At 45.0% G+C, this 26,624-nt stretch overlaps 2 protein-coding genes across 2 annotated transcripts in view; both read left to right on the top strand.

Moving 5' to 3' along the window:
• LOC139375903 (heparan sulfate 2-O-sulfotransferase 1) overlaps positions 1 to 16,629 on the top strand; it is a 33,590-nt gene extending 16,961 nt beyond the window's left edge. Inside the window, exons 2-7 of the mRNA XM_071117861.1 lie at positions 7,835 to 8,079; positions 8,465 to 8,550; positions 13,454 to 13,592; positions 13,804 to 13,901; positions 14,217 to 14,374; positions 14,827 to 16,629. Coding sequence (XP_070973962.1) covers positions 7,835 to 8,079; positions 8,465 to 8,550; positions 13,454 to 13,592; positions 13,804 to 13,901; positions 14,217 to 14,374; positions 14,827 to 15,053 — 953 coding nt within the window. The 3' untranslated portion in view covers positions 15,054 to 16,629. The remainder of the gene's footprint in view (positions 1 to 7,834; positions 8,080 to 8,464; positions 8,551 to 13,453; positions 13,593 to 13,803; positions 13,902 to 14,216; positions 14,375 to 14,826) is intronic.
• A 4,551-nt stretch (positions 16,630 to 21,180) lies between these two features.
• LOC139375904 (serine/threonine-protein kinase N2-like) overlaps positions 21,181 to 26,624 on the top strand; it is a 40,795-nt gene continuing 35,351 nt past the window's right edge. The window contains exon 1 of the mRNA XM_071117863.1: positions 21,181 to 21,581. Coding sequence (XP_070973964.1) covers positions 21,561 to 21,581 — 21 coding nt within the window. The 5' untranslated portion in view covers positions 21,181 to 21,560. The remainder of the gene's footprint in view (positions 21,582 to 26,624) is intronic.

Here is a 26,624-nt window from a genome sequence, read left to right on the forward strand (position 1 = left end):
TAAGTGTTTCTAAAATCCCCTATGGGAAAAATGTACAGTGGGGAAAAGATTGGAAACATTTCCTGTTTGATCGCTATGTTTTATGGGTATTATGACTCATACTGTGGTACTCTATCCTGGCTTGGCTTTCATCTGCTGTGGTACAGTGCATCTTGTACTATCAGCTCTGGGGGGGAACTGAAAGTTTCTCTGCTGCTGTGTCCCGCTCTCCTTGTCAGACTTTCATTGCATTGCATTGCACTGTGAGTGCTGGCAGTCTCGCACACAGTGTGCCGAGACTCTGGGGAGTGGGGACAGCCCCTCACCACAGAAGTGGTATGTCACAGAAAGGCCAGTTGGAACACTTGAGATGTTCTTGTTCATGAATGATCTCAATCAATTCATTAACTGCTGCCATAGGTCCTGTAGCCTGGTTAAACCAGACTGAACGCTGCGCTCTCCATTGTTTAGTCTGGTTTAACCAGGCTATAGTTCTTGAGGAGTAGTATTGAGAACCGCTTGTGACCATAGAGGAACATTTTTGGTGTCCGTTTCCTTCCTCCTACTTGGTTGCTATGACAGCCGATGATGGATCTGATCTCACAATTGACACCTGAGTTCTCTGTTGGGCTTCCTCTGTGGAGCTTTGGGTCCTATTAGCCACTCCTCATCTGTCCTATAAATAGCTGCCCTCAGAATTGCCCGAACATTTGTGGAGTTTTCCCTGGACTCCTGCCTATGCATTATTAACACTTATGGGGGAGAGAATCACATTTCTGTGTTGTACAATAACTAGCCTACACCTGCATTGTTATGTAAGCTGTTTATTTCTGTGATGTTATTTTTTTTACATTTGGACAGTAATACAGTTTCTCACGTGAACAGTTTGCCGTACCATTTCTTAAGTGGTGGTGGACATGGAGAAATGGCTGCTGTCTCTCTTCCTGTGATTCTGGAGAGATGGTGTTATTGACAGAACCTGATATTTCCCCCCTATTTCAAGCAGTAGGCTAATTACCCTGCTTAGTCAATGACAAGTCCTGCCAAGAGATCCAGACAAATCAATTGTCCACTCCACAGAGCAGCCCTTGCCAAGGCATAGAATTATTAGGCTGTAAAGCCTGCCATCTGTGTAAATTATCATCTCAAATAACTGCCAGTTTTTGATGGGCGGCACTGAAGCTCTTTTTTTCCTGATTATCGTATAAACTCACCTTGTCAGATAAAATGAGCTTTGATTGCAGAGAAAAATTGCAGGGTTAAGTTAACTATGATTATTACCTTATGTTAGCGGTAAGGTATCAGTGTCTGTGCTAAGCTTGCAGTGATACAGTAGCTTGGTACTATACTTAATGTATCCTACTATTGACACTAACTACACCAGCATTTCTCATCCTTTTCTGTACCAGGGACTGGCAGTGTTTCCCCCATATTCATGCACACTGAAAAAAATATATAAATGCATCATGTGAAGTGTTGGTCCCATGTTTCATGAGCATAAATAAAAAGATCCCAGAAATATTCAATACGATAAGCTTATGTCTGAAATTTTGTGCGCAAATGTGTTTACATCCCTGTTAGTGAGCATTTCTCCTTTGTCAAGATAATTCATCCACCTGACAGGTGTAGCATATCAAGAAGCTGATTAAACTGCATGATCATTACACCGGTGCACCAATAAAAGGCCACTCTAAAATGTGCAGTTCTGTCACACAACACAATGCCACAGGTGTCTCAAGTTGAGGGAGAGTTCAATTGGCATGCTGCCTGCAGGAATGTCCACCAGAGCTGTTGCCAGAGAATGGAATGTTATTTTCTCCAGCATAAGCCGACTCCAATGTTATTTTCTCCAGCATAAGCCGACTCCAATGTTATTTTAGAGAATTTGGCCGTACGTCCAACAGGCCTCACTCACAACTACAGACAATGTGTAACCACCCCAGGCCTGGACCTCCACATCCGGCTTCTTCACCTGTGGGATCATCTGAGACCAGCCCCCCTGACAGCTGATGAAACTGTGGGTTTGCACAACCGAAGAATTTCTGCACAAACTATCAGAAACCGTCTCAGGGAAGCTCATCTAAATCCTGGTTTCAACTGTACCGGTCAGATGGCAGACAGTGTTTATGGTGTCGTGTGGGCGAGCGGGTTGATAATTTCAACGTTGTGAACAGAGTGTCCCATGGTAGCGGTGGGGTTATGGAATGGGCAGGCATAAGCTAAGGACAACAAACACATTTGCTTTTTATCAATGACAATTTGAATGCAAAGAGATACCGTAACGAGATCCTGAGGCCCATTGTCATGCCATTTATCCGCCGCCATCACCTCATGTTTCAGCATGATAATGTCCCAAGGATCTATACAGAAAATGTCCCAGTTCTTCCATGGCCTGCATGCTCACTAGACCCGTTGATCATGTTTGGGATGCAATGGATCGATGTGTACGACAGCGTGTTCCAGTTCCCGCCAATATCCAGCAACTTAACACAGCCATTGAAGAGTGAGACAACATTCCACAGGCCACAATCAACAGTCTGATCAACTCTATGCGAAGGAGATGTGTCGAGGTGCATGAGGCAAATGGGGGTCACACCAGATACTGATTGGTGTTCTGATCCACGCCCCTACATTTTGTTTATTAAGGTATCTGTGACCAAGAGACTCATATCTGTATTCCCAGTAATGTGAAATCCATAGATTAGAGCCAAATGAATTTATTTTAGTTGACTGATTTCCTTATATGAACTGTAACTCTTTTAAAAATGGTTGCATATTGTGTTTTATATTTTTGTTCAGTGTAGCATAAACTAACGCTAATAATCTTTGGGATGGTAAAAACTAAAAACCAGATGTAAAGTATGTAGAAAATATAATGGAACAATATAGATTTTTTTATTAAGATCATCTTTGAGAACTAACAATCCCCACCAGACGGGAGAATCTACAATTCCAAAAATGCCACGGCATGGGGCCCCCATTGATGTTTGTTATAATGTTTGAGTCACTCAGATAGCATAAGCCCGGGGTCGGCAACCTTTTCTGAATCAAGATCACTTTCGCAGTCAAAAAGCAAGTAGAGATTTACCACTCAGATAAAAAAAATACTAATAACAATTAAAAACCTGACTTAAAAAATTTAAGCCTATGCAACATGAATAAACTTAGTTGTCACAGCATATTGGCTTTGTGCTTGGCCTGCTAATATTGTTCTGCTAAGACCATATTATATTTCACAACGAGCTTTGATAACAGAATATATCAGTTGGTGTATCACTTGCGATGCACAGCTTTGCATAAATTGAAATGAATTAGCTTTTTTATTTGACTGGAATGATGGTACCTGCAGCTGATGGTCAGTCTCAGCGAAGGGAGGGAGAGGGCAGTAGAGGGTCTGCCTCTCCCTGTCCCCGTTCACTCCTTTCCTCCGGTGAGACTGACCAGAGAGGGGACACCTTCCTTCCCCTGAAGGCAACTGGAATTGCACCACATTACTTCTACCTCAGGCACAAATTTATGTTGTTCCTTTGACTAAAGAAAGTGAAATATTCCTCGATATTAAAATACACATGACGAGCTGCTAATAATAAAAACACAAGCCTATCGATACACTTGGCTACTAATTACTTGCAGCTGCGGTGCAAGAAGAGGTAGTGAGAGGCGAGTGTTATGCTTTGTGAAAGTGTTGGAGAAAAGAAAGTGTTGACAGTGCTGAATAAAAACAAATAACTCACTCATAAAAACAGCAGCTCTATGCTTTTTTTCTTTGGCAGTTTCTCTCTGGTCGTGGTTTAAAAGTTGTGAAATCTCGTGCAGGCTAGTATCCAACTGTGGGTTCTTGGAAGCTATAGGCATGGTGATTGGAGCCATCCGATTGGCCAGCGCAGTAGGCGCACTTGATTTAACTACAGCTCTCCTGGTCCGCCAGGTAGGTGGAGTTTGTCCCTTCAGACAAATGAAATGGTTAAAAAAATGGGAACACTTTGCCTACCCGGCGCAGGGCTTCTGAATCAAGTGCACCTTCTGGCAAAAGTGCAAAGTCAAATACAAAATCAAGGAGCCTTTATCGTTTTGCTTTTCTACAGACATTTTGGTGTTCGACTAGGAGTGCCTAGAAGATGGACCAGTCGATCTCGACCGGTTGGTGACCACTGGCATAAGCCATGGCAAAATGTGTAGAATTGCAGGAAATTTGCTTTTAAAACCCCAACATTTTGTCTCTTCAGCCAAGAGGGCTTCTAAAACCGTGCCATTGGTCAGGTCCACTACCATGGGGCGTGACCAACGGCACTCTGTTCTAGTCAGTCCCAATCAAGAACCTCCCTAAAAACTGACTGCAGAGGGCATGTTTTGTCTGCTGACAAGATTTTTGGTCTGGTTTCACTGACCATATAGGCTTGTGTTTGTCCCATGAGGAAAATAGGCTACTTTAACAAGATACCTTGCCTGTTAGAAATGGGCTGCTTCCACACACAGATTTATATTGGCATGTGGAAATAGAGCATGTGAGTGCTTAGTTATTCAGTTTCCACTGCACCTCTGTTGATGCCAGCGAAATATCTCCACTTGCTTGGGCTAAACTGTACTAACCATCCGAGTGTCGTTTCTCATTTTCTGCCTTGTGTCTTCACCGGGCTCGGCCCAGCCGTCTCTCTCCCAGCTGTCTACACCTTAGCCGCCAGGCTAGACGTGAATGAGAGCTTTCATGGGCCATGAATGCAGCAGTTGTCTCCAAGCCAGGAACCCCCCCCCCCCCAGCTACGGTAATCTGTCCTAAAAAGAGCACTTAAGGAATTAAATTGTAACTCATGGTGCCTCCGTCATTTATTTGCAAACACTGCAAGATTGTGATGAGGTGTCTGTGTCATACATTAGTTTGAAACAGTAGTTCTGTACAGTCGTTGATGAAGCATTTAGTTGAACAGGCTTCTTTTGAATCCCCTGTTCCTGCAGCTGTGAAAGGCTAGCCCAAGGGTCTCTTGTACAATATGCTTGAAATTACTAATCACACACTCCTATTACCACCTGGCTGTGTTTGCACTCTGGTAAACAAATATTGCAGGTGCCACAGGCCACATCAAAGCTTACTGTATTTAAATAAATAAAAAATACCACTTCATATTTATTTTTTTCCAGCAGCAACCTAGATCTCCTCCCTGTCGTACTCCATTGATTTTGCAATCCAGCGCTACTGAAGCAGAACCATACAAGGCTTCTAGCTCTCAGGCTCTCTATTACCCCTCAGCCTAGGCTTGTGCTCGAGAGGCTAACCCGCTCAGGGATGAAGAGCTGCGGAGTATGATGGATGTATGAGCTGCCTGGAGAAGGGATCATCTTCTCCCCTGTTTTTATTATCCCATAAGATCGTATGAGACACCATAACACACGACAAACTGTCATATTCACGGATTTCCCGCCGAAGACGAATGATGATTGGAAATGGGCAATTCTAATCTAGCGTGAAATTGTTTTAGTAAATATTGCTATCTCGGGTGGCGTTCTAGAATATGTATTCAGAACAATGAGCATCGGCTTAGTTGTTGTAGTGTTTAAGACTGTGTTGCCAGTTCCACCATAGGTCATAATTAGCTGGAAATGGCGAGGGGGGAACCAACGGAAATGGTGACTGAATGGAAGCACACTGTGTGGCCAGAGTGATTCATCAATACAGAGTGGGTCTTTGTCCACTAATTAAATGACCTCAGACTCGACCATTAGCTTAAGTGTGTGTGTGTGTGGCGCCCTCTGCTTGGACACAGTGGGGTTTTAACTAAGCTTGTTCAACACAATGGACTACAATAAACTGTACCTCCCTGTTAATTGTTGGCACTGAACACAATGCCCTGAACTAGTGGCTTGGGGCCTGTTTAAGTTCAGCTTATTATGTTTTAGGGCTAGGGAGTGCTGATTCTGATTCAGTTGTTACAGACCGTGTCTACTGTCTCCAATGTTAGGACGCTCTGTGGGAATACGCTAAGGTCTAGGCCTAGAGATCTGGGCTCCACATAAGGCTGCGTTCAGACAGGCAGCCCAATTTTTTGAAATCATTTTCGGAGCTGATCTGATTGATCAAAATACCAATTGGTGAAAACAATTCTGAATTTGGCTGGCTGTCTAAACGCAGCCTTAGCATCTGAGTGGGAGTGCTGATCTAGGAACAGGTCTCCAACTGTCCATAAAATCTAATTCATTATGATCTAAAAGGTGAAACCGATCCTAGATCAACACTCGTATAGATGTCTCTCCTAGCTATACATTCTGGGTGTTACTTATGACCATATTTATCTATGTTCATCATGACGACAGACGACCATGGACTGCCACCTGTCACAGCCCAGTATCGTGGCTAGCACCAGTTGCTAGCACGGTTGGTTAGCGCTAGCTTTGATCAGTGGGACATTAGCAGCTGCCTGGGAGGGTGTAAAAAGGGAGGGGGGCGGTGTGGTGTGGTGTATGTGGGGATGGAAAAGGGGGTTTGGGGGTTGGGAGTGCAGTGTGATCACAGATGACACCTTATTCTCTGTACCAGCTGCCAGCACGACTAGGCATGACCTGGCATGGCCTGGCATGGCTTGGCATTCCCATAAGTATTAGATGCTGGAGTGTTGATCTGTTCCAGCACAGATCTGAGCCAATGTCACCACTAGTCAATCTGAGACTGATTTAGACCTGGGATAGGAAAGCCAAACGGAAATGGCTCAGGCCTACAGCGTTGTCTGTTTATTCAGTTAGTCACATACATTTCTATCTGATACAGCTACTGTAAGGTCAGCAGGTAGCCTAGTGTTTAAGAGCTTTGGGCCAGTAACCTAAAGGTCGCTGGTTCGAATCCCCAAGTCGTTTAGGTGAAAAATCTGTCAATGTGACCTTGAGCAAGGCACTTAACCCCTGTAAGTCGCTAAATGACTCAAATCTAAATGATATATAGAGAGGACATGGTTCTCTATTCCCATTCCCAGAAAGAGGAGAGTATTTAGGCCATGCATACTCAGACACATCTGTTAAGTTACACAGAGGTGAGATATAACAGGGACAGACTCCAGGCTGTGGTGTGATACAAAGGACTCCACCTCCAAAAACTACAAGAAAGTGGAGTCCGACACCCACCATCTCCGATTTGTTCTGTTCTAGTTAGAAACATAAGATTAGCATTTATTTTCTTGAAAGATTTTCTTGAAAGATTATTTGAACACTGAGGAACTAAGCTAATTGATTGCAACCAAATTGACCCCCCCCCCCCCCCCCCCCAATTTGAGTTCTAGACAGTGGGCTTCCGCCCCTACCCATTTGAGTGACTGCTAGCAAGATGCAGACACTGTAGCAAGAGAGGGAACAATGATGTGGTTGGGGACCACTTTTGGCTCGTGAGCTCTACTTTTAAAACTACTGGTTAAAATGTATTCAAAAGTACAGGAGAATCTGTTTAACAGTGAGTAAGACATGAGGGATCTAAATGAATGGTCAAACCCCACACCGAGCGCACCCCAAAGGCCAGTACACAGTGTCACTTCACTCTGTTTGACAGGTATAATGAAGCTTTGGAGTAATATTCATACAATGTAATATATTCTCAGTGAATTTGGTGATCGTTCTTTATATTATGTTCAGAAGTCTGGTAAAAGGATAGTTTGCCTAAGTTACAAGTGCACCTCATTTTAAAAATATAAAGTGGCCTATTTACAGTATATACCCAAGATATGTTGGGTTTATTTGCCACTGTGTGGTATTGGCGTAGTTGAGCCTGAGACAATGGAAGCGGTAAGGCCACTGTTAGCACACTGTTGCTAACAGAATATAGGTCCTCATGTGGGTGAACTATCCCTTTAACCCATCTTCCTCCTCTTCCTCTGTACAGAGCGGGCCATCGCGAGGCACGAGGTGCGTGAGATCGAGCAGCGGCACACACAGGATGGCCTACGGGAGCGGGAGGCCCCCTCGGTGGCCGACAGCGAGGACGTGGTGGTTATCTACAACCGCGTGCCCAAGACGGCCAGTACCTCCTTCACCAACATCGCCTACGACCTGTGTGGCAAGAACCACTACCACGTGCTGCACATCAACACCACCAAGAACAACCCGGTCATGTCCATGCAGGACCAGGTGAGAGGGTGAGGCCAGAGGCAAATCTCAACGGTCAATGGCACTCGTAGCTGATTAGAGAAAATGTTGCACCCAGTGGAGGCTGGTGGGTGGAGAAATTGTAGGACAGGCTCATTGAAATGGCTGGAATGGAATGAATATAAAGATATCAAACAATGGGTTTCTTCCATTCCATTTAAAATGAGCCAGTCCTCTGTTTTAATGTCACACCAGCCGTCACTGATCGCACACTAATGTGGCAATGTTTGACCTCTGTGGAAGAGGGCGAGAGACGGAGAGACAGGGAGAGATGGCGAGTGGGAGGGGGGAAAAGTGGGAGGGTGATATTGAAGAAGGGATTGCATTGGCACATATCATGTATCAATTGTCTTGTCTATCTGCTCAGGTGCGGTTTGTGAAAAACGTGACAGAGTGGAGGGAGATGAAGCCGGCGTTCTACCACGGTCACGTTTCTTTCCTGGACTTTACAAAGTGAGTGCCCCCTCTCCACTGTAGAACACATCTTACCAGATAGACTTTTGCAGCTGTCTACCCCTTGTGGTCTTATAGAATACTACATTAATACAACATTAGAGTGCAACATTCAGAACCGATAGAATGCAACTCTCTATAGAAGGGATATGTCTTTAAATCACGTGAAAATGAACCTGTCATGGCAGGTTGAAGCTTTACATCTGCAACACTGCCCTATTGAACAGGGCCCAGATTCACATCTTGATATAATGTCATTAAAGGATCTCTCTAGGTTAAATCAAATGTACTGTATTCTTATCTCTCTCTTTTAATCCAGGTCCTATTGAACAGGCCCCAGATTAATCTTGTCTATTCATAGATCATCTTAGATTTAATGACACATGATCTTTGTGATATGCATAACGTGCAGGTGGCGCATCGTAACGTGCTGCTGGCGCATCGTAACGTGCTGGTGGCGCATCGTAACGTGCTGCTGGCGCATCGTAACGTGTTGGTGGCGCATCGTAACGTGCTGGTGGCGCATCATAACGTGCTGCTGGCGCATCGTAACGTGCTGCTGGCGCATCGTAACGTGCTGGTGGCGCATCGTAACGTGCTGGTGGCCATCGTAACGTGCTGGTGGCGCATCGTAACGTGCTGCTGGCGCATCGTAACGTGCTGGTGGCGCATCATAACGTGCTGCTGGCGCATCGTAACGTGCTGCTGGCGCATCGTAACGTGCTGGTGGCGCATCATAACGTGCTGCTGGCGCATCGTAACGTGCTGCTGGCGCATCGTAACGTGCTGGTGGCGCATCATAACGTGCTGCTGGCGCATCGTAACGTGCTGCTGGCGCATCGTAACGTGCTGGTGGCGCATCGTAACGTGCTGCTGGCGCATCGTAACGTGCTGGTGGCGCATCATAACGTGCTGCTGGCGCATCGTAACGTGCTGCTGGCGCATCGTAACGTGCTGGTGGCGCATCATAACGTGCTGCTGGCGCATCGTAACGTGCTGCTGGCGCATCGTAACGTGCTGCTGGCGCATCGTAACGTGCTGGTGGCGCATCGTAACGTGCTGGTGGCGCATCGTAACGTGCTGGTGGCGCATCGTAACGTGCTGGTGGCGCATCGTAACGTGCTGGTGGCGCATCGTAACGTACTGGTGGCGCATCGTAACGTACTGGTGGCGTATCGTAACGTGTGGCTGGCGCATCGTAACGTGCTGGTGGTGCATCGTAACGTGCTGGTGGCGCATCGTAACATGCTGGTGGCGCATCGTAACGTGCTGGTACGCATCGTAACGTGCTGGTACGCATCGTAACGTGCTGCTGGCGCATCGTAACGTACTGGTGGCGCATCGTAACGTGCTGGTGGCGCATCGTAACGTGCTGGTGGCGCATCGTAACGTACTGGTGGCGCATCGTAACGTACTGGTGGCGCATCGTAATGTGTGGCTGGCGCATCGTAACGTGCTGGTGGTGCATCGTAACGTGCTGGTGGCGCATCGTAACGTGCTGGTGGCGCATCGTAACGTGCTGGTACGCATCGTAACGTGCTGCTGGCGCATCGTAACGTGCTGGTGCGCATCGTAACGTGCTGGTGGCGCATCGTAACGTGCTGGTGGCGCATCGTAACGTACTGGTGGCGCATCGTAACGTGTTGGTGGCGCATCGTAACGTATTGGTGGCGCATCGTAACGTGCTGGTGGCGCATCGTAACGTGCTGGTGGTGCATCGTAACGTGCTGGTGGCGCATCGTAACATGCTGGTGGCGCATCGTAATGTGCTGGTACGCATCGTAACGTGCAGCTGGCGCATCGTAACGTGCTGGTGGCGCATCGTAATGTACTGGTGGCGCATCGTAACGTGCTGGTGGCGCATTGTAACGCACTGGTGGCGCATCGTAACGTGTGGCTGGCGCATCGTAACGTGCTGGTGGCGCATCGTAACGTGCTGGTGGCGCATCGTAACGTACTGGTGGCGCATCGTAACGTACTGGTGGCGCATCGTAATGTACTGGTGGCGCATCGTAACGTGCTGGTGGCGCATTGTAACGCACTGGTGGCGCATCATAACGTGTGGCTGGCGCATCGTAACGTGCTGGTGGCGCATCGTAACGTGCTGGTGGTGCATCGTAACGTACTGGTGGCGCATCGTAACGTACTGGTGGCGCATCGTAATGTGTGGCTGGCGCATCGTAACGTGCTGGTGGTGCATCGTAACGTGCTGCTGGCGCATCGTAACGTGCTGCTGGCGCATCGTAACGTGCTGGTGGCGCATCATAACGTGCTGCTGGCGCATCGTAACGTGCTGCTGGCGCATCGTAACGTGCTGGTGGCGCATCATAACGTGCTGCTGGCGCATCGTAACGTGCTGCTGGCGCATCGTAACGTGCTGGTGGCGCATCGTAACGTGCTGCTGGCGCATCGTAACGTGCTGGTGGCGCATCGTAACGTGCTGCTGGCGCATCGTAACGTGCTGCTGGCGCATCGTAACGTGCTGGTGGCGCATCATAACGTGCTGCTGGCGCATCGTAACGTGCTGCTGGCGCATCGTAACGTGCTGCTGGCGCATCGTAACGTGCTGGTGGCGCATCGTAACGTGCTGGTGGCGCATCGTAACGTGCTGGTGGCGCATCGTAACGTGCTGGTGGCGCATCGTAACGTGCTGGTGGCGCATCGTAACGTGCTGGTGGCGCATCGTAACGTGCTGGTGGCGCATCGTAACGTACTGGTGGCGCATCGTAACGTACTGGTGGCGTATCGTAACGTGTGGCTGGCGCATCGTAACGTGCTGGTGGTGCATCGTAACGTGCTGGTGGCGCATCGTAACATGCTGGTGGCGCATCGTAACGTGCTGGTACGCATCGTAACGTGCTGGTACGCATCGTAACGTGCTGCTGGCGCATCGTAACGTACTGGTGGCGCATCGTAACGTGCTGGTGGCGCATCGTAACGTGCTGGTGGCGCATCGTAACGTACTGGTGGCGCATCGTAACGTACTGGTGGCGCATCGTAATGTGTGGCTGGCGCATCGTAACGTGCTGGTGGTGCATCGTAACGTGCTGGTGGCGCATCGTAACGTGCTGCTGGCGCATCGTAACGTGCTGGTGCGCATCGTAACGTGCTGGTGGCGCATCGTAACGTGCTGGTGGCGCATCGTAACGTACTGGTGGCGCATCGTAACGTGTTGGTGGCGCATCGTAACGTATTGGTGGCGCATCGTAACGTGCTGGTGGCGCATCGTAACGTGCTGGTGGTGCATCGTAACGTGCTGGTGGCGCATCGTAACATGCTGGTGGCGCATCGTAATGTGCTGGTACGCATCGTAACGTGCAGCTGGCGCATCGTAACGTGCTGGTGGCGCATCGTAATGTACTGGTGGCGCATCGTAACGTGCTGGTGGCGCATTGTAACGCACTGGTGGCGCATCGTAACGTGTGGCTGGCGCATCGTAACGTGCTGGTGGCGCATCGTAACGTACTGGTGGCGCATCGTAACGTACTGGTGGCGCATCGTAATGTACTGGTGGCGCATCGTAACGTGCTGGTGGCGCATTGTAACGCACTGGTGGCGCATCATAACGTGTGGCTGGCGCATCGTAACGTGCTGGTGGCGCATCGTAACGTGCTGGTGGTGCATCGTAACGTACTGGTGGCGTATCGTAACGTACTGGTGGCGCATCGTAATGTGTGGCTGGCGCATCGTAACGTGCTGGTGGTGCATCGTAACGTGCTGGTGGCGCATCGTAACGTGCTGGTGGCGCATCGTAACGTGCTGGTACGCATCGTAACGTGCTGCTGGCGCATCGTAACGTGCTGGTGCGCATCGTAACGTGCTGGTGGCGCATCGTAACGTGCTGGTGGCGCATCGTAACGTACTGGTGGCGCATCGTAACGTGTTGGTGGCGCATCGTAACGTATTGGTGGCGCATCGTAACGTGCTGGTGGCGCATCGTAACGTGCTGGTGGCGCATCGTAACGTACTGGTGGCGCATCGTAACGTACTGGTGGCGCATCGTAATGTACTGGTGGCGCATCGTAACGTGCTGGTGGCGCATTGTAACGCACTGGTGGCGCATCATAACGTGTGGCTGGCGCATCGTAACGTGCTGGTGGCGCATCGTAACGTGCTGGTGGTGCATCGTAACGTACTGGTGGCGCATCGTAACGTACTGGTGGCGCATCGTAATGTGTGACTGGCGCATCGTAACGTGCTGGTGGTGCATCGTAACGTGCTGGTGGCGCATCGTAACGTGCTGGTGGCGCATCGTAACGTGCTGGTACGCATCGTAACGTGCTGCTGGCGCATCGTAACGTGCTGGTGCGCATCGTAACGTGCTGGTGGCGCATCGTAACGTGCTGGTGGCGCATCGTAACGTACTGGTGGCGCATCGTAACGTGTTGGTGGCGCATCGTAACGTATTGGTGGCGCATCGTAACGTGCTGGTGGCGCATCGTAACGTGCTGGTGGCGCATCGTAACGTGCTGGTGGCGCATCGTAACGTGTTGGTGGCGCATCGTAACGTGCTGGTGGCGCATCGTAACGTGCTGGTGGCGCATCGTAACGTGCTGGTGGCGCATCGTAACGTGCTGGTGGCGCATCGTAACGTGCTGGTGGCGCATCGTAACGTGCTGGTGGCGCATCGTAACGTGCTGGTGGCGCATCGTAACGTGCTGGTGGCGCATCGTAACGTGCTGGTGGCGCATCGTGACGTGCTGCTGGCGCATCGTGACGTGCTGCTGGCGCATCGTAACGTGCTGCTGGCGCATCGTACCGTGCTGGTGGCGCATCGTACCGTGCTGGTGGCGCATCGTAACGTGCTGCTGGCGCATCGTAACGTGCTGGTGGCGCATCGTAACGTGCTGGTGGCATTTCATTATACCATCTATTCTTACACTCGCTCTCTGTTTTGACGCAGGTTTGGAGTAAAGAAGAAGCCCGTCTACATCAATGTGATCCGCGACCCCATCGAGCGCCTGGTGTCTTACTACTACTTCCTGCGTTTTGGGGACGACTACCGGCCTGGCCTGCGGCGCCGGAAACAGGGGGATAAGAAGGTCAGTCTGCAAACCTCCTGATTATTTTGTACCAACTAGTGTATTCGTGATTAACACGGTAAAATATTGTTAAAATTATGCCTACGCTAAAGCTACAATCTGGGAGAGAGAAAAAATCCCTGCAAACTATTATTATATATACAATGTATTTGAACAGTAGAACACGCTTCCATAGACAATTCTGTCTTTGATTGTCATTGATGTGTTTCAGACCTTTGATGAGTGTGTGTCGGCGGGAGGCTCAGACTGCGCCCCGGAAAAGCTGTGGCTGCAGATCCCCTTCTTCTGTGGTCACTACTCTGAATGCTGGTATGTACCCCTCCTTACGTTTCATCCACAACATGCATTCTTAACCTATAACCCCATTACACACTTCTTAATGGGCTGATATATGAACAGTAGAACACCAAACATGAACCCCTTTTAAATATAACTTATTGCATGTCTTTCTTTTCTAGAGGCGTTTATTTGCTTTTTCTCTCTTGTGATATGTATCATTCTCTTCTCTCTAGCTCATCTGTTGAGAATGCGAGACTAGCCTATTTTGCTCGATGTACAGGTGATGAAAAAATAACTTTATAAATGCATTTAATTGATAACATGATTGATTGACATCTCTTGTAGGAACGTGGGCAGTCACTGGGCCCTGGAGCAGGCCAAGTATAACCTGGTCAATGAGTACCTGCTGGTGGGGGTGACAGAGGAACTGGAGGACTTTGTTATGATGCTGGAGGCGGCGCTGCCACGCTTCTTCAGGGGCGCCACAGAGCTCTACAGAACAGGTACTGTACCAGAGACGCCACCATGCCTCTTGAGATGACCTTTGACATTGACTTTATTCATTACTTTGTCAACTAAGCAGAAATTGATGTCTTTGTTTTCTGTCTTTTTAAAGCTTTTTAAAGAAAAGTTAGTGTCAGCATACTCAAATAGATTAATATGTATTTTGAGTCTTTGTAAATCGTATGTGGAATGATTATGTGCCTATTTCTGAACGTGCACTTAGCTGTACCTTTGCACATGAGAGGTGATTTGCTGTGCAAACAAAACAACATTTTCACTTGTTATTCCCCTGAGCAATTCTCACCTTTTTAACAGCTCTAAAAATAAATATGCAAGTGCCTCTACATTTATTACATTAGATCTTTTTTTTATATATATACCATTTTTAACTAAACAAAAATCCAAGGGCCACCTGGATTGGTAGTGATGCCATATGCCCCTTCCCCCACAGGGAAGAAATCCCATCTGAGGAAGACGAGTGAGAAGAAGCCGCCAACCAAGGAGTCCATCGCCAAGCTGCAGCAGTCGGCCATCTGGAAGATGGAGAACGAGTTCTACGAGTTTGCCCTGGAGCAGTTCCAATTTGTCCGGGCTCACGCCGTCCGGGAGAAGGACGGGGAACTCTACCTGCTGGCCCAGAACTTCTTCTACGAGAAGATCTACCCCAAAACGAACTAACTAATGCACATGGAAGATGGACCATTCATCTAGGCTTCATCCCGTAGTCACATACACTGGACAGAGGAGAAGAGGAAGACTAATATAATCAGTGGGTCTGTGGAACTGTCTGTGTTGGACGTTAGTCAGCAGTTTCTGAATGTCGCCCACTTAACTAACTGACTCCTCCTCCTCATCTCCATAGTAGCCGACAGAACTAGGAAGTGGCTTCTTCCTGGTGCGAGATCATGCCAATAGGTCATGTTCCCACCAGCATTCCAGGTCCAGGACTCCCTTTATACTTCCAGGTGAAAGGTCACAAGAGTGGTATGCTCGACGGACACATGACAGGAGACGAGTCTACTTGGCAGCTGCCCATGTTCTCTTTCTTCTGATTTCATGATTTATATTTTCCGTCCAGGGGGAGGGGTTTTATTGGCCGTGTTCTGTTTGGTTTGGTTTTTGTGGTTTATTCTACTTTACTATCATCGTCTATGGGAACATTGTCGACCCAGTTTTATACGTTAAGAGGGTGTAATTTTTTATGTTGTAACCCTCCCACTAATAACTTAAAAGTTGACTACTATGTTATCTTGGAGTTTACCTATATGAACTGCAGACATTTTTCCAAAATCTAAATCCTGTGACCTCCATAGACTTGAGTGACAGATGCACCCTGTTCACGACTGTGGTACTACTATTCAGTGTTTGATACTATACTATACTTATTTAGTTGTTTTCTGACTCTTTCACCCGGTTGGAATATTGCTAGGAGGAATGTGAAGTGTTTGCACATGATTTAATTAAACTATGGAAGAAGACAGACAACCGACCATTTAGCTGCTGTACATAATACTAATTTCAATCTGGATCAAACAGTTATTCTATATCAAGAGGACTTACTATTATTACCTTATTTCACCTCTGGTATAACACATTTAGTTAATGAGCCATTTATAGATTTTTCTCTCGACTTTTGTTATTTTCTCTATATTGGCAAGAGACCATTTAATTTTTGTGCTTTTACTGTCATAACCCAAAGATCTCACAAATCTGTTGTTTTGCTGCTTTAAACTCATGAACTTGCTGAATTCCTTGACACGATATTTGATGACTGAATTTAGATGTTATTTTGCTATTCCCCTTAGGATCATAACTTGCAACCCATTTTCATTAAATTTGTATGGTTATTATGTAAGACCCTAACCTAACCCATGCGTGCACTGCAAACTGCTGACACTGCTAATGCCAATTTCGGTTAATCTATTGATGGCCTGCTAATACAGACACTGATCAGATCATCTCTGTGACTCAGCCCAGCAACAGTGACTGCAGTGCCCGAGAACTAGAACAGCCTACAACAGTGTTGTGAAGAAGTGACTTTCCCAACTAATCAGGCCCCATCCCAGACGTTGAGGCAGCAGAAGTACTAAAAGCAAAGGGATTTTGTTCACAGGGGACTATAAAAGAGAGGTTGACTCCCCGAGGTGAGTTGTAATGTTGGCATGGTAGGCAGGCAGTAAAAACCAAACATTGAGATCATGTCAGACACATTGCTTGTGTTCTCATGTCATTAAAGAGGCACTTCACCATGTGACATCAGGAGTCATTTTCTTGGTCATCTTTTCTTTTCTTTTACTACAGAACGCTGTTACTGTACGGTGCTAGAGGTAATGAATATGTGAGGTTCAAAAGTAGTGAAGCGTCCCTTTTTAAGGTCTGTTAAACAGAAAGTATTGTAGTTTTTGTTACATGGCATATTGTGTATTCCTCCCTAGACACCCCAAAACATTCTCTCCCTCTCTGTTGCAGATTTATCTGCTGGAATGTCAACCTCACAATGTTTTTGTTATTCTGTCGTTCTCATGTTTTTATTGTTATATATATATATATATCACACACACATTTAAAAACTGAAATGCCCATGACTGAGTGCTTTTAATGTCGTTCTTCATTAGTACATTGATCAATGAAAATGTTAAAGGCTGCTGTTCTTGCTGCATACTGTAGAGGGAGCTCATTCGCTATCGTGTCTTCACCCTGCCTGGAGTGAAGACATCTACGGGAGACATTATCCAGTCCATAGTGATGTGGTATGTGTGATGGAAACAGCAAATTAACACTTGGATACTGTAAGTTTAAAGAGATGAATCAGGCTAGGTGCCCCCCCCAGCTATTCAAAATAGCTTTAGCCTCAAATCAAATCTTTGTTCCATAGGTTGAGGTCATGACTGCGCCACTGCAACACTTGTATTGTTAGTGTAGACCAGATCCAACCCTCCCTATACCATCACTGGCAACTGCCAATAGTGTCATGAGGTATGCATGCAATTGTGTATCTACAGTGCTGTGAAAAAGTATGTCTTAGATACATTTGGACATATGGATAGTTCATGTTCATTTCAAACTATTGACAAATAGAGTTAACCTAATTGAACATTTTAACAGTGACAAATAACACTTTGCAATTCAAATAAACAGAAATCCAATTTTTCTTGTGTGGAAAAAGTTAGTACACCCCTACATGTATCATCCCATGAAATGGCTCAAATTAGAACCCGGTGCACCAAAACAGGTGCAAATGATTAGAACCCCATCAGAGTAACTTGGAGGGTACATACAGATCAGAAACGTGGTCTGGTTTGGTCTTAACCATACAGGTATGTGATAGACTTGCCTAATTAAATACATAAATAAATAGGCCAAGATCAAAAGAGCTCTCTGTGGCCCTCCGAAGAAAGATTGTTGATGACTAGAGTCTGGGAGGAGTTACAAAGCCTGTTCCGAGCAATTTGAAGTCAATCATTCCACAGTCCGACAGATCATCTACAAATGGAGAAAATTCCAGACCACTGGCAATCTATCTAGGACAGGCCGTCCCACCGAATTCAGCCCAAGAGCCGACCGAAAGATGCTCAAAGAAGTCTGTAAGAACCCCAGGGCAACATCAAGGGATCTACAGGCATCTTGCAACAATCAATGTCGAAGTGCATGAGTCAACTGTCAGAAAGAGACTGCACAAACTGGGCCTACATGGGAGGTCAGGAAGGAAGAAGCCTCGGCTTTCAAAAAAATGATATAAATGGACGACTGAAGTTTACCAGACAGCACCTGGGTGAAGAACAAGACTACTGGAACAATGTGCTCTGGACAGACAAGTCAATGGTGGAGTTGTTTGGGCGCAATGCCAGGCGTCATGTTTGGCAAAAACAAAACACTGCCTTTGAACAGAAGAACCTTATACCAACCATAAAGCATGGTGGAGGGGGCATTATGGTTTAGGGCTGCTTTGCTGCTTCAGGGCCTGGCCAACTTGCCATCATTGAGTCACCCATCAATTCACATTGTACCAGAGAATACTTGAGGAGAATGTGAGGCCATCTGTCAAGAGGCTGAAGCTGAACCGAAAATGTATTTTGCAATAGGACAATTGATCCAAAACACTCCAGAAAATCCTTAATTGAATGGCTCAAAAATAAGAAATGGAGGGTTATGGAATGGCCGAATCAAAGCCCAGATCTCAATCCTATTGAAATGCTGTGGGGGGACTAGAAGCGGTCTGTAATGCAATAAATCCCTCAAACATCACACAGTTGAAGCAATTCTGTAAGGAACAGTGGCCAAAATTCCTCCCAGTCGATGGAAGAGGCTGATAGACAGTTACAAGAAACGCCTACATGACGCTATTACATGCTAGGGGTGTACTTGTTTTTTTCTGCACAAGGAAATTGCATTTCTGTTGATTTTTGTTGAATAGATGATTGCAAATATATTTGTTCAGTGTTGTTATTTGTTAAAGTAGGTTACCTTTATTTGTCAAAGTGTTGCAATGGAGATCAAATATCTATATGTCAAAATACGTCAAAATAAATCAAATAAAATGAAATCCATAATCGACACACAGGGGTTTTCAAACTAGGAAAAATAATGGCTCCAACCCAGAGCTGTTGGTGCACACTGTTGAAACCATATAATTAATAATGTTTCTATGGTCGAAGCAGCGTGCCACAAAACTCTACCCAGCCTGGCCCAGGGTTCCACTAAACTCTACCCAGCCTGGCCCAGGGTTCCACTAAACTCTACCCAGCCTGGCCCAGGGTTCCACTAAACTCTACCCAGCCTGGCCCATCGTGCCACTAAACTCTACCCAGAGGGTAGGGCAACCATTTTTATTGTGTCACATTGGCAAATCCAGGAATCTGTTGTAGGCGACCTAACGATGGGATTACTGGGAGATTGGTTCAGTAACTGATGACTAGCATAAGATTACCTGGGCCTGGCTGGGTAGAGTTTAGTGGAACTCTGGCCCAGGAAAACCTCGAATACAGAAGTTTGAGAGAGAGAAAAAAAAAATGTAGCTACAGGATACAAAGTTATGGTCAGATCACATCATTATGCGTCCACGCTACATTGTTGTTCGATAGCCTTTTTTTTCTCTCCCCAATATAAAAATTACCACTAAACTCTACCCAGCCTGGCCCAGCGTGCCACTAAACTCTACCCAGGACCTGTAATGAAGGCTCTAGTCTACAGTGTCATCTATGAGACTGAGAGAGGTCTGATGTAACTTCAACTTTTCAATGTGCAAGTTAGTTCAGGTAATTTGTACATGTAGGTAGGGGTGACATGACTATGCATAGATAATAAACAGCGAGTAGCAGCAGTTTACTAAATAAATGGAGGGGGGGGGGGGTCAATGTAATAGTCCGGTGGCCATGTGATTAATTGTTCAACAGTCTTATGGCTTGGGGTTAGAAGCTGTTAAGGAGCCTTTTGGTCCTATTCTTGGTGCTCTGGCACCGCTTGCCGTGCGGTAGCAGAGAAAACAGTCTATGACTTGGTTGACTGGAGTCTCTGACAATTTTATGGGCTTTCTTCTGACACCACCTATTATATAGGTCCTGGATGGCAGGAATCTTGGCCTCAGTGATGTACTGGGCTGTACGCACTACCCTCTGTAGCGCCTTACTCTGAGCAGTTGCCATAGCGGGGATGACCATTCGGTGATGCAACCGGTCAGGATGCTCTCGATGGTGCAGCTGAAGAACTTTTTGAGGATCTGGGGACCCATGCCAAATCTTTTCAGCCTCCTGCGGGGGTAAAGGTTTTGTCATGCCCTCTTCACGACTCTTCGTGCCCTCTTCGTTCCCTCCTCTTGAGCTTACACATGGACTTGCTTCTTTCTGTCTTGTTGCATCTATTTCTGTAGAAGGCCTGCCTGCTCACGGTGCCATTGGTAAGTAGTGCAGTCGGTTGACAGCTATTTTAGATTGTAACCGATTCTGCCAAGTTTCTGAAGACAATCGAGAGAGTAATTCTCTGTAACTGCTACTGTACTACTACAGTGTATTAGGCTACCCCTATATACTATACTACTGCCACTTATTTTCTGAATAAAAATAAATAAATAAACATTTGTTTAGGCATCCTATTATGATGAATGATGATGATGTCAATCAGAGGTGAAACCTCTATGACCCAATTGTCATACTTGATTAAAGTAAAATACTACTTGAGTAAAAGTCTAAAAGTATTTGGTTTTAAATATACTTAAGTTTCAAAAGTAAATGTAATAGCTAAAATATAAAAGCAAAAGTATAAATCAACTCAGAATCCTTATATTAAGCAACCAAAGCAGAACCATTTTCTTGTTCTTACTTATAGCCAGGGGCACACTTCAACAGTCAGACATAATTTAGAAACAAAGAATTTGTGTTTAGTGAGTGCCAGGTCAGAGGCAGTAGGGATGACCAGGGATGTTCTCTTGTTAAGTGCGTGAATTAGACAATTTCCCTGACCTGCTAAGCATTCAAAATATAACAAGTAATTTTGGATGTCAGGGAAAATGTAAGGAGTAAAAAGTACATAATTTTCTTTAGGAATGTAGTGGAGTAAAAGTAAAAGTAGTTAAAAATATAAATAGTAAAATACAGATACACCAAAAAAACTACTTAAGGAAGTACTTTAAAGTATTTCTACTTAAATAATTTACACCACTAAGTTTCAAATATAGGATAACCTGGAACAAGTAGTATCCAGCTCATAATCTTCATCATTTTAGTGCACTTCTAGAATTGTCACACGCTAATATATTGTGTAAACATGATTTCTAACAGGAGAGTGCGATGCTCGTGCGTGTGAGAAGTTTATGATCACGTGAGAGAGTGTGAATAGAATCTGGCTGAGAGAATGGGCTCTGGGTTGAGTTGGTGCATAGCTCCTATGGGCGGACGCTGATGTGTTTCCACACAAACCACAGCCTTTCGCTCCCAAAGTGAAAGCAGTGGGACATTTATTTATGTTGCTGCTTCATATATGTGGACTACAGAACAACTTTTCTTCCCTCAGCGAAAAAAGACGCAAGGACTCAAGGAAAGCCATGGAAAGTCAAGTATTTCCAATATGACCTATGGTTTGGTCACTGAATAGGTTATTTTTGACGCACGAGAGGGAAACTTAAAACAAGGCTGTTTTTGGAGTTCCACCTCCCCTGTCTCCTTACAGTTTGATTCAAAGTCAAAAGCCAAGATGGCCGCCGATTCCGTGCAGGTATGAAAAGTTGACAACTGTTGCAATAAATGCGTAAAGTTGTTGTAAAGTGCGCTTTCCAAGTTGGTAAATAACTTTATTCTATATACCATTTGCAGTGGATTCAAATGTTTTGAGGTTAATACATTTCTTAGGGATTTTGTCCCCCTCTTCAGAAGGATTGGGAATTATAGATTGAGGCCTGGAAAACAATTATCAAAATATCAAAAGTTTTGTGTAATTTTGCACTTGAGCGCCCACCAGCTGAACTACTGAATTAATCTGTTGTATATTTTAATGACAAAAAATCAATTGAATATCGACTGATAGTAAAATGTTGAGCGTTTTGGAAGAAAAATAGCGTAGTTTCGAACGCATGGAAGAACATTTGCCATTTTAAGGTCCTTTGTAAACAGTGACCCAGTCAAGTGGGCGCGTGTTAAAGCCCAAAGGTGTTTATTAAAAGAAAAACATGTTTTACTAGGCTATAATACTTGTACTAAGTTAGTTGAAAATAATGTTCCAAGACATGTAAGTATAATAATTTTCAATTCCAAAAGGTTGAGCATTCCCTGATACATGACTGAGTTTGAAAATGGCAACTGTAATGATATTACATTTTGAAACTTCACATCCTGTGAAGTTTTTTTCCTTAACCGCAACCGCAACAAATTACTCCGAAAAAAAGTTTGGTCACTGCTGACTCTGGGGTGACGTCAGCTGTCAAATCTGGTAATTTTTATATTGGGGAGAGAAAAAAAAGGCTATCGAACAACAATGTAGCGTGGACGCATAATGATGTGATCTGACCATAACTTTGTATCCTGCGGAACATGTAGCTACATTTTTTTTTTCTCTCTCTCAAACTTCTGTATTCGAGGACACTAACCTGTGAACATATTGCCTTTGTTTGCAGTTTCAGTGATTAGATTAGAGGTAGGTCACTCTTTGGAACCTTATTTGTACACACCCAGCCTCACTCATGAATTCAGACTTGTCTTTTTGCAGACATCGTTTCACAAGACTCTTGTGTTTGTTGGGTGATCGCTGAGATTGTTTGGACAGTGAGTGGAAGACTATATCTGGTATTTGTCAAATTGATTATGTTGCTGACTAGACAAAGGACTAGTGCATGTATAGGAGTGACGAAGTGGTGTTATTGCCCATAACCTTTTGGTCATCAGTAGTTTGTGTCTTGTGTTGTAATTCTGCAAAGAAAAACAGGCAAAACATACTGTTCCTAGGTATCACTGCCCTTGGCCTGTGATGTAAGAGTGACACGTCCAGTTGAACTGACCAGGGCTGTAATTATACTGAACAAAAATATAAACACAACATGCAACAATTTCAAAGAATTGAATGAGTTACAGTTCATATAAGGAAATCAGTCAATTTAAATAAATTCATTAGGCTCTAATCTATGGATTTGACAACTGGGCAGAGGTGCAGCATTGGATGTGCCTGGGAGGGCATAGGCCCACCCACTTGGGAGCCAGGTTCAGAATGAGTTTTTCTTACAGACAGAATACTGCTTACCACCTACCCCCGCCACCTCAGACAATCCCGCAGGTGAAGAAGCCGGATGTTGAGTGCCTGGGCTTGCATGGTTACATGTGGTCTGCTGTTGTAAGGCCGGTTGGATGTACTACCAAATTCTCTAAAATGCTTATGGGAGAGAAATAAGCATTACATTCTCAGGCAACAGCTCTGGTGGACATTTCTGCAGTCAGCATATCAACTACACACTTCCTCAATTTGAGACATCTGTGGCATTGTGTTGTGAAAAACTTCACATTTTAGAGTGTCCTTATATTGTCCTGAACACAAGGTACACCTGTGTAGTGATCACAATGTTTAATCAGCTTCTTGATTTGCCACACTTGTCATGCTCACTAACAGGGATGTAAACACATTTCTGCACGCACAAATTGAGCGAAATAAGCTTTTTGTGCAGGTGGAACATTTCTGTGATCTTTTATTTCAGCTCATGAAACATGGGAACAACACTTTACATGTTGTTTATATTTTTGTTCGCTGTACACCTGTCATCGATGTAATTTACAGGTGTTGCAGTCTTTTAAATGCTTTTGTCTGGCATGGAGGTGATTGTGTTCACGCTTATGTGCCATTTCTGGTATAAATGCAGCTACCAAACCAAATGTAATAAATCCGGTTTGGGGTAGGAATTGGTGATGTTTTAAGAAAAAAAAAAGCAGGTACCATTGCGCTCTACCTTAAACCTAAATAGTCTAGGTTTTTAAAGTCAGTCTTTTAGCATAAGTTAATGTTCGCCTGTCCGACTTTTCCATTGTCCCTCGAATTGAGCTTTGTTGGAGTTTGAGCTTAAGGCTATTTAGCCTGCTTACAGTGGAAGTTCATGCCCTAATATTTGCTTTGGTTGGATTCTTGTAGGTGCATGAGAAATAGGTTAAACTAAGTTAAGGAGTAAGGACACAAGCTTTTATCATTTGCGTTGATTCAAACTTATATGCAATCCTGTCCAATTTCAATGTTCTCCTCAGTCAGTTAGATTTTCATAGCTATGTTGTTGCTTAGAGTGGTTAATAAGGGTGGTCCATGGCTTTGGATCGTATTCACACTGGTAGTCAAACACAGCTACAGAAACCAATTGGGTTGAACTGTCTTTTTACTTCTTCCAGCAGTTGTGACGTCCATTTTACCTGTGAGTCATACAAGGAGGAGGAGCCTCTGGACTGAAACGCAGGCCTAATTGGCCAACACATACTTCCTCTGTAAAGGTTTAGCCACTAGTCACCCAGAACAGGGAACCACCGTGCAGTCTAATCTCAAATACACACTAAGCATAGGTGTCAATAAGAGTATAGCAGTTAGGGAGAAATAAACGTAGGCAACTTTGACTCAAATAACAACAGCTCCAAAGCGCCGTATATTATTCCGTTGGTTGAAACGTGGCGCTTGCTTGCTTCACCGAAGTAGTGGATTAGATTATTTCATTGGCCAAATACTGATTCATTAACTGTACTAAAATATGTATACAGTGTTGGGAAACCAACAAGGCAAAAAATGTTTTTACGTTACAAACTCTTTCTGAGGCTCCCAATCTCAACCTTAGAAGTATTAATTTACATGTAGCTGTACACAACTGATCCTCCTCTTACTCCCATACACGTCACTCCACAGGGGAGGCCATTGGAACTCTGGCGTTTTTTAAATGTTTTTTTTAACCAAAGTTTATTTTTAAGACTCCACTCGCTCCCCGGAGTGAGATTAGGTCCCTTTCTCGTCTCATGTGACCTCACCGAGCGAGAGGCTAACAGGATTTGGCTGCCCCTTCCTCAGACGGTTTAGGCCAAACTCTGTTTTTAGAAAAAGGGAGAACTTTTGGTTTTTGTTGTGAGAGGAAGAACAAAGCAGAACTTAAAAACATACGTGGGCGGGCATCTGAAGCAGATGCAATGGAGACGAGGTTGATGGAAATTGATGATGTGATGGTAAGGAACATAGATTTGTGTAGCCAGTAGCCACTGTAGCAATTGTAAAACATCCATGTTTGGATTACGGTACAGTGTTTGCTGAATGCAACAAGGGCTGAATGCAACATGGGGTGTAGATAGGCGTAACATGTTCTGGTGTTGTGGGCTCGTTGTGCCTTGTCTATGAATGGAGCACTAGGCTAAGCTCAGTTCAAGTATCTTAAGCTTTTAATGGTTTCATTATGTCGGGGAGCTTACTTTTATTTTCGGCTACAATTTGAAATAAATATTATACACAAGTTCTAACAATGGGGTCATCCCGAGTGAAGTGGAATGAAATTGTCAATTGTATGCCCATTCAATTTTCCCTAAAGTTTTTGAATAGAGAAGTGTGCTAAAAAGTGTGACATAAGCCAGTATTTGTATCAAGTTATAATTTAAAGTATCGTTTAGAGATATTTGTAGGCCTGACAGGCTTTGGTGTTTACCTGCTGTTACCTGCTATTTGTACGCCTGACATGCTTTGGTGTTTATACCTGCTGTTACCTGCTATTTGTACGCTTGACAAGCTTTGGTGTTTACCTGCTGTTACCTGCTATTTGTACGCCTGACATGCTTTGGTGTTTTTACCTGCCGTTACCTGCTATTTGTACGCCTGACATGCTTTGGTGTTTTTACCTGCTGACATGCTTTGGTGTTTTTACCTGCTGTTACCTGCTATTTGTACGCCTGACATGCTTTGGTGTTTTTACCTGCTGTTACCTGCTATTTGTACGCCTGGCAGGCTTTGGTGTTTACCTGCTCGGCATTTCTTCCTTTTGCGCCTCAAATGGTGCTACAGGCTGACACAATTAAATGTGTCCCTCTGTATACAAACTACAACTTTATAATAAAAACTTTATAAAGCATTAACCTCTACAGGATGGATGGGTCCCCCACAGGACGGTTGAGCTAACGTAGCCTTATGCGATTAGCATGAGGTTGTAAGTAACAAGAACATTTCCCAGGACATAGACATATCTGATATTGGCAGAAAGCTTAAATTCTTGTTAATTTAACTGCACTGTCCAATTTACAGTAGATATTACAGTGGAAGAATACTATGCTGCTGTTTGAGTGCACAGTTTTGAACTTAAAGTTATTAATAAACCATTTGGGCAGTCTTGATATAACATTTTGAACAGAAATATGATGATTCATTGGATGAGTCTAAAACTTTGCACATACACTGTCATCTAGTGGACAAAATCTAAATTGCGCCTGCGCAGGAATAATACATTATGGCCTTTCTCTTGCATTTCAAAGATGGTACAAAAACAAATACATTTTTTTTTCTTTGCATTATTTTTTTACCAGATCTAATGTGTTATATACTCCTACATTCATTTCACATTTCCACAAACTTCAAACTGTTTCCTTTCAAATGGTATCAAGAATAGAGTTAGATTTGGGTATGTCATTTAGGAGAAAATTGGAAAAAAAGGGCAGATCCTTTTAATCTATTCCGGAATTCTTTATAGATGCTTCAATCATTTGTTAACAACACCTGCATAAAGGATGGTCATAATACAAAGGGTCCTGATCTGGTGCTTTACCAAATGTGGTATAA

Source organism: Oncorhynchus clarkii, chromosome 20 (genome assembly GCF_045791955.1).
Source record: "Oncorhynchus clarkii lewisi isolate Uvic-CL-2024 chromosome 20, UVic_Ocla_1.0, whole genome shotgun sequence".
Lineage (NCBI taxonomy): Eukaryota > Metazoa > Chordata > Actinopteri > Salmoniformes > Salmonidae > Oncorhynchus > Oncorhynchus clarkii.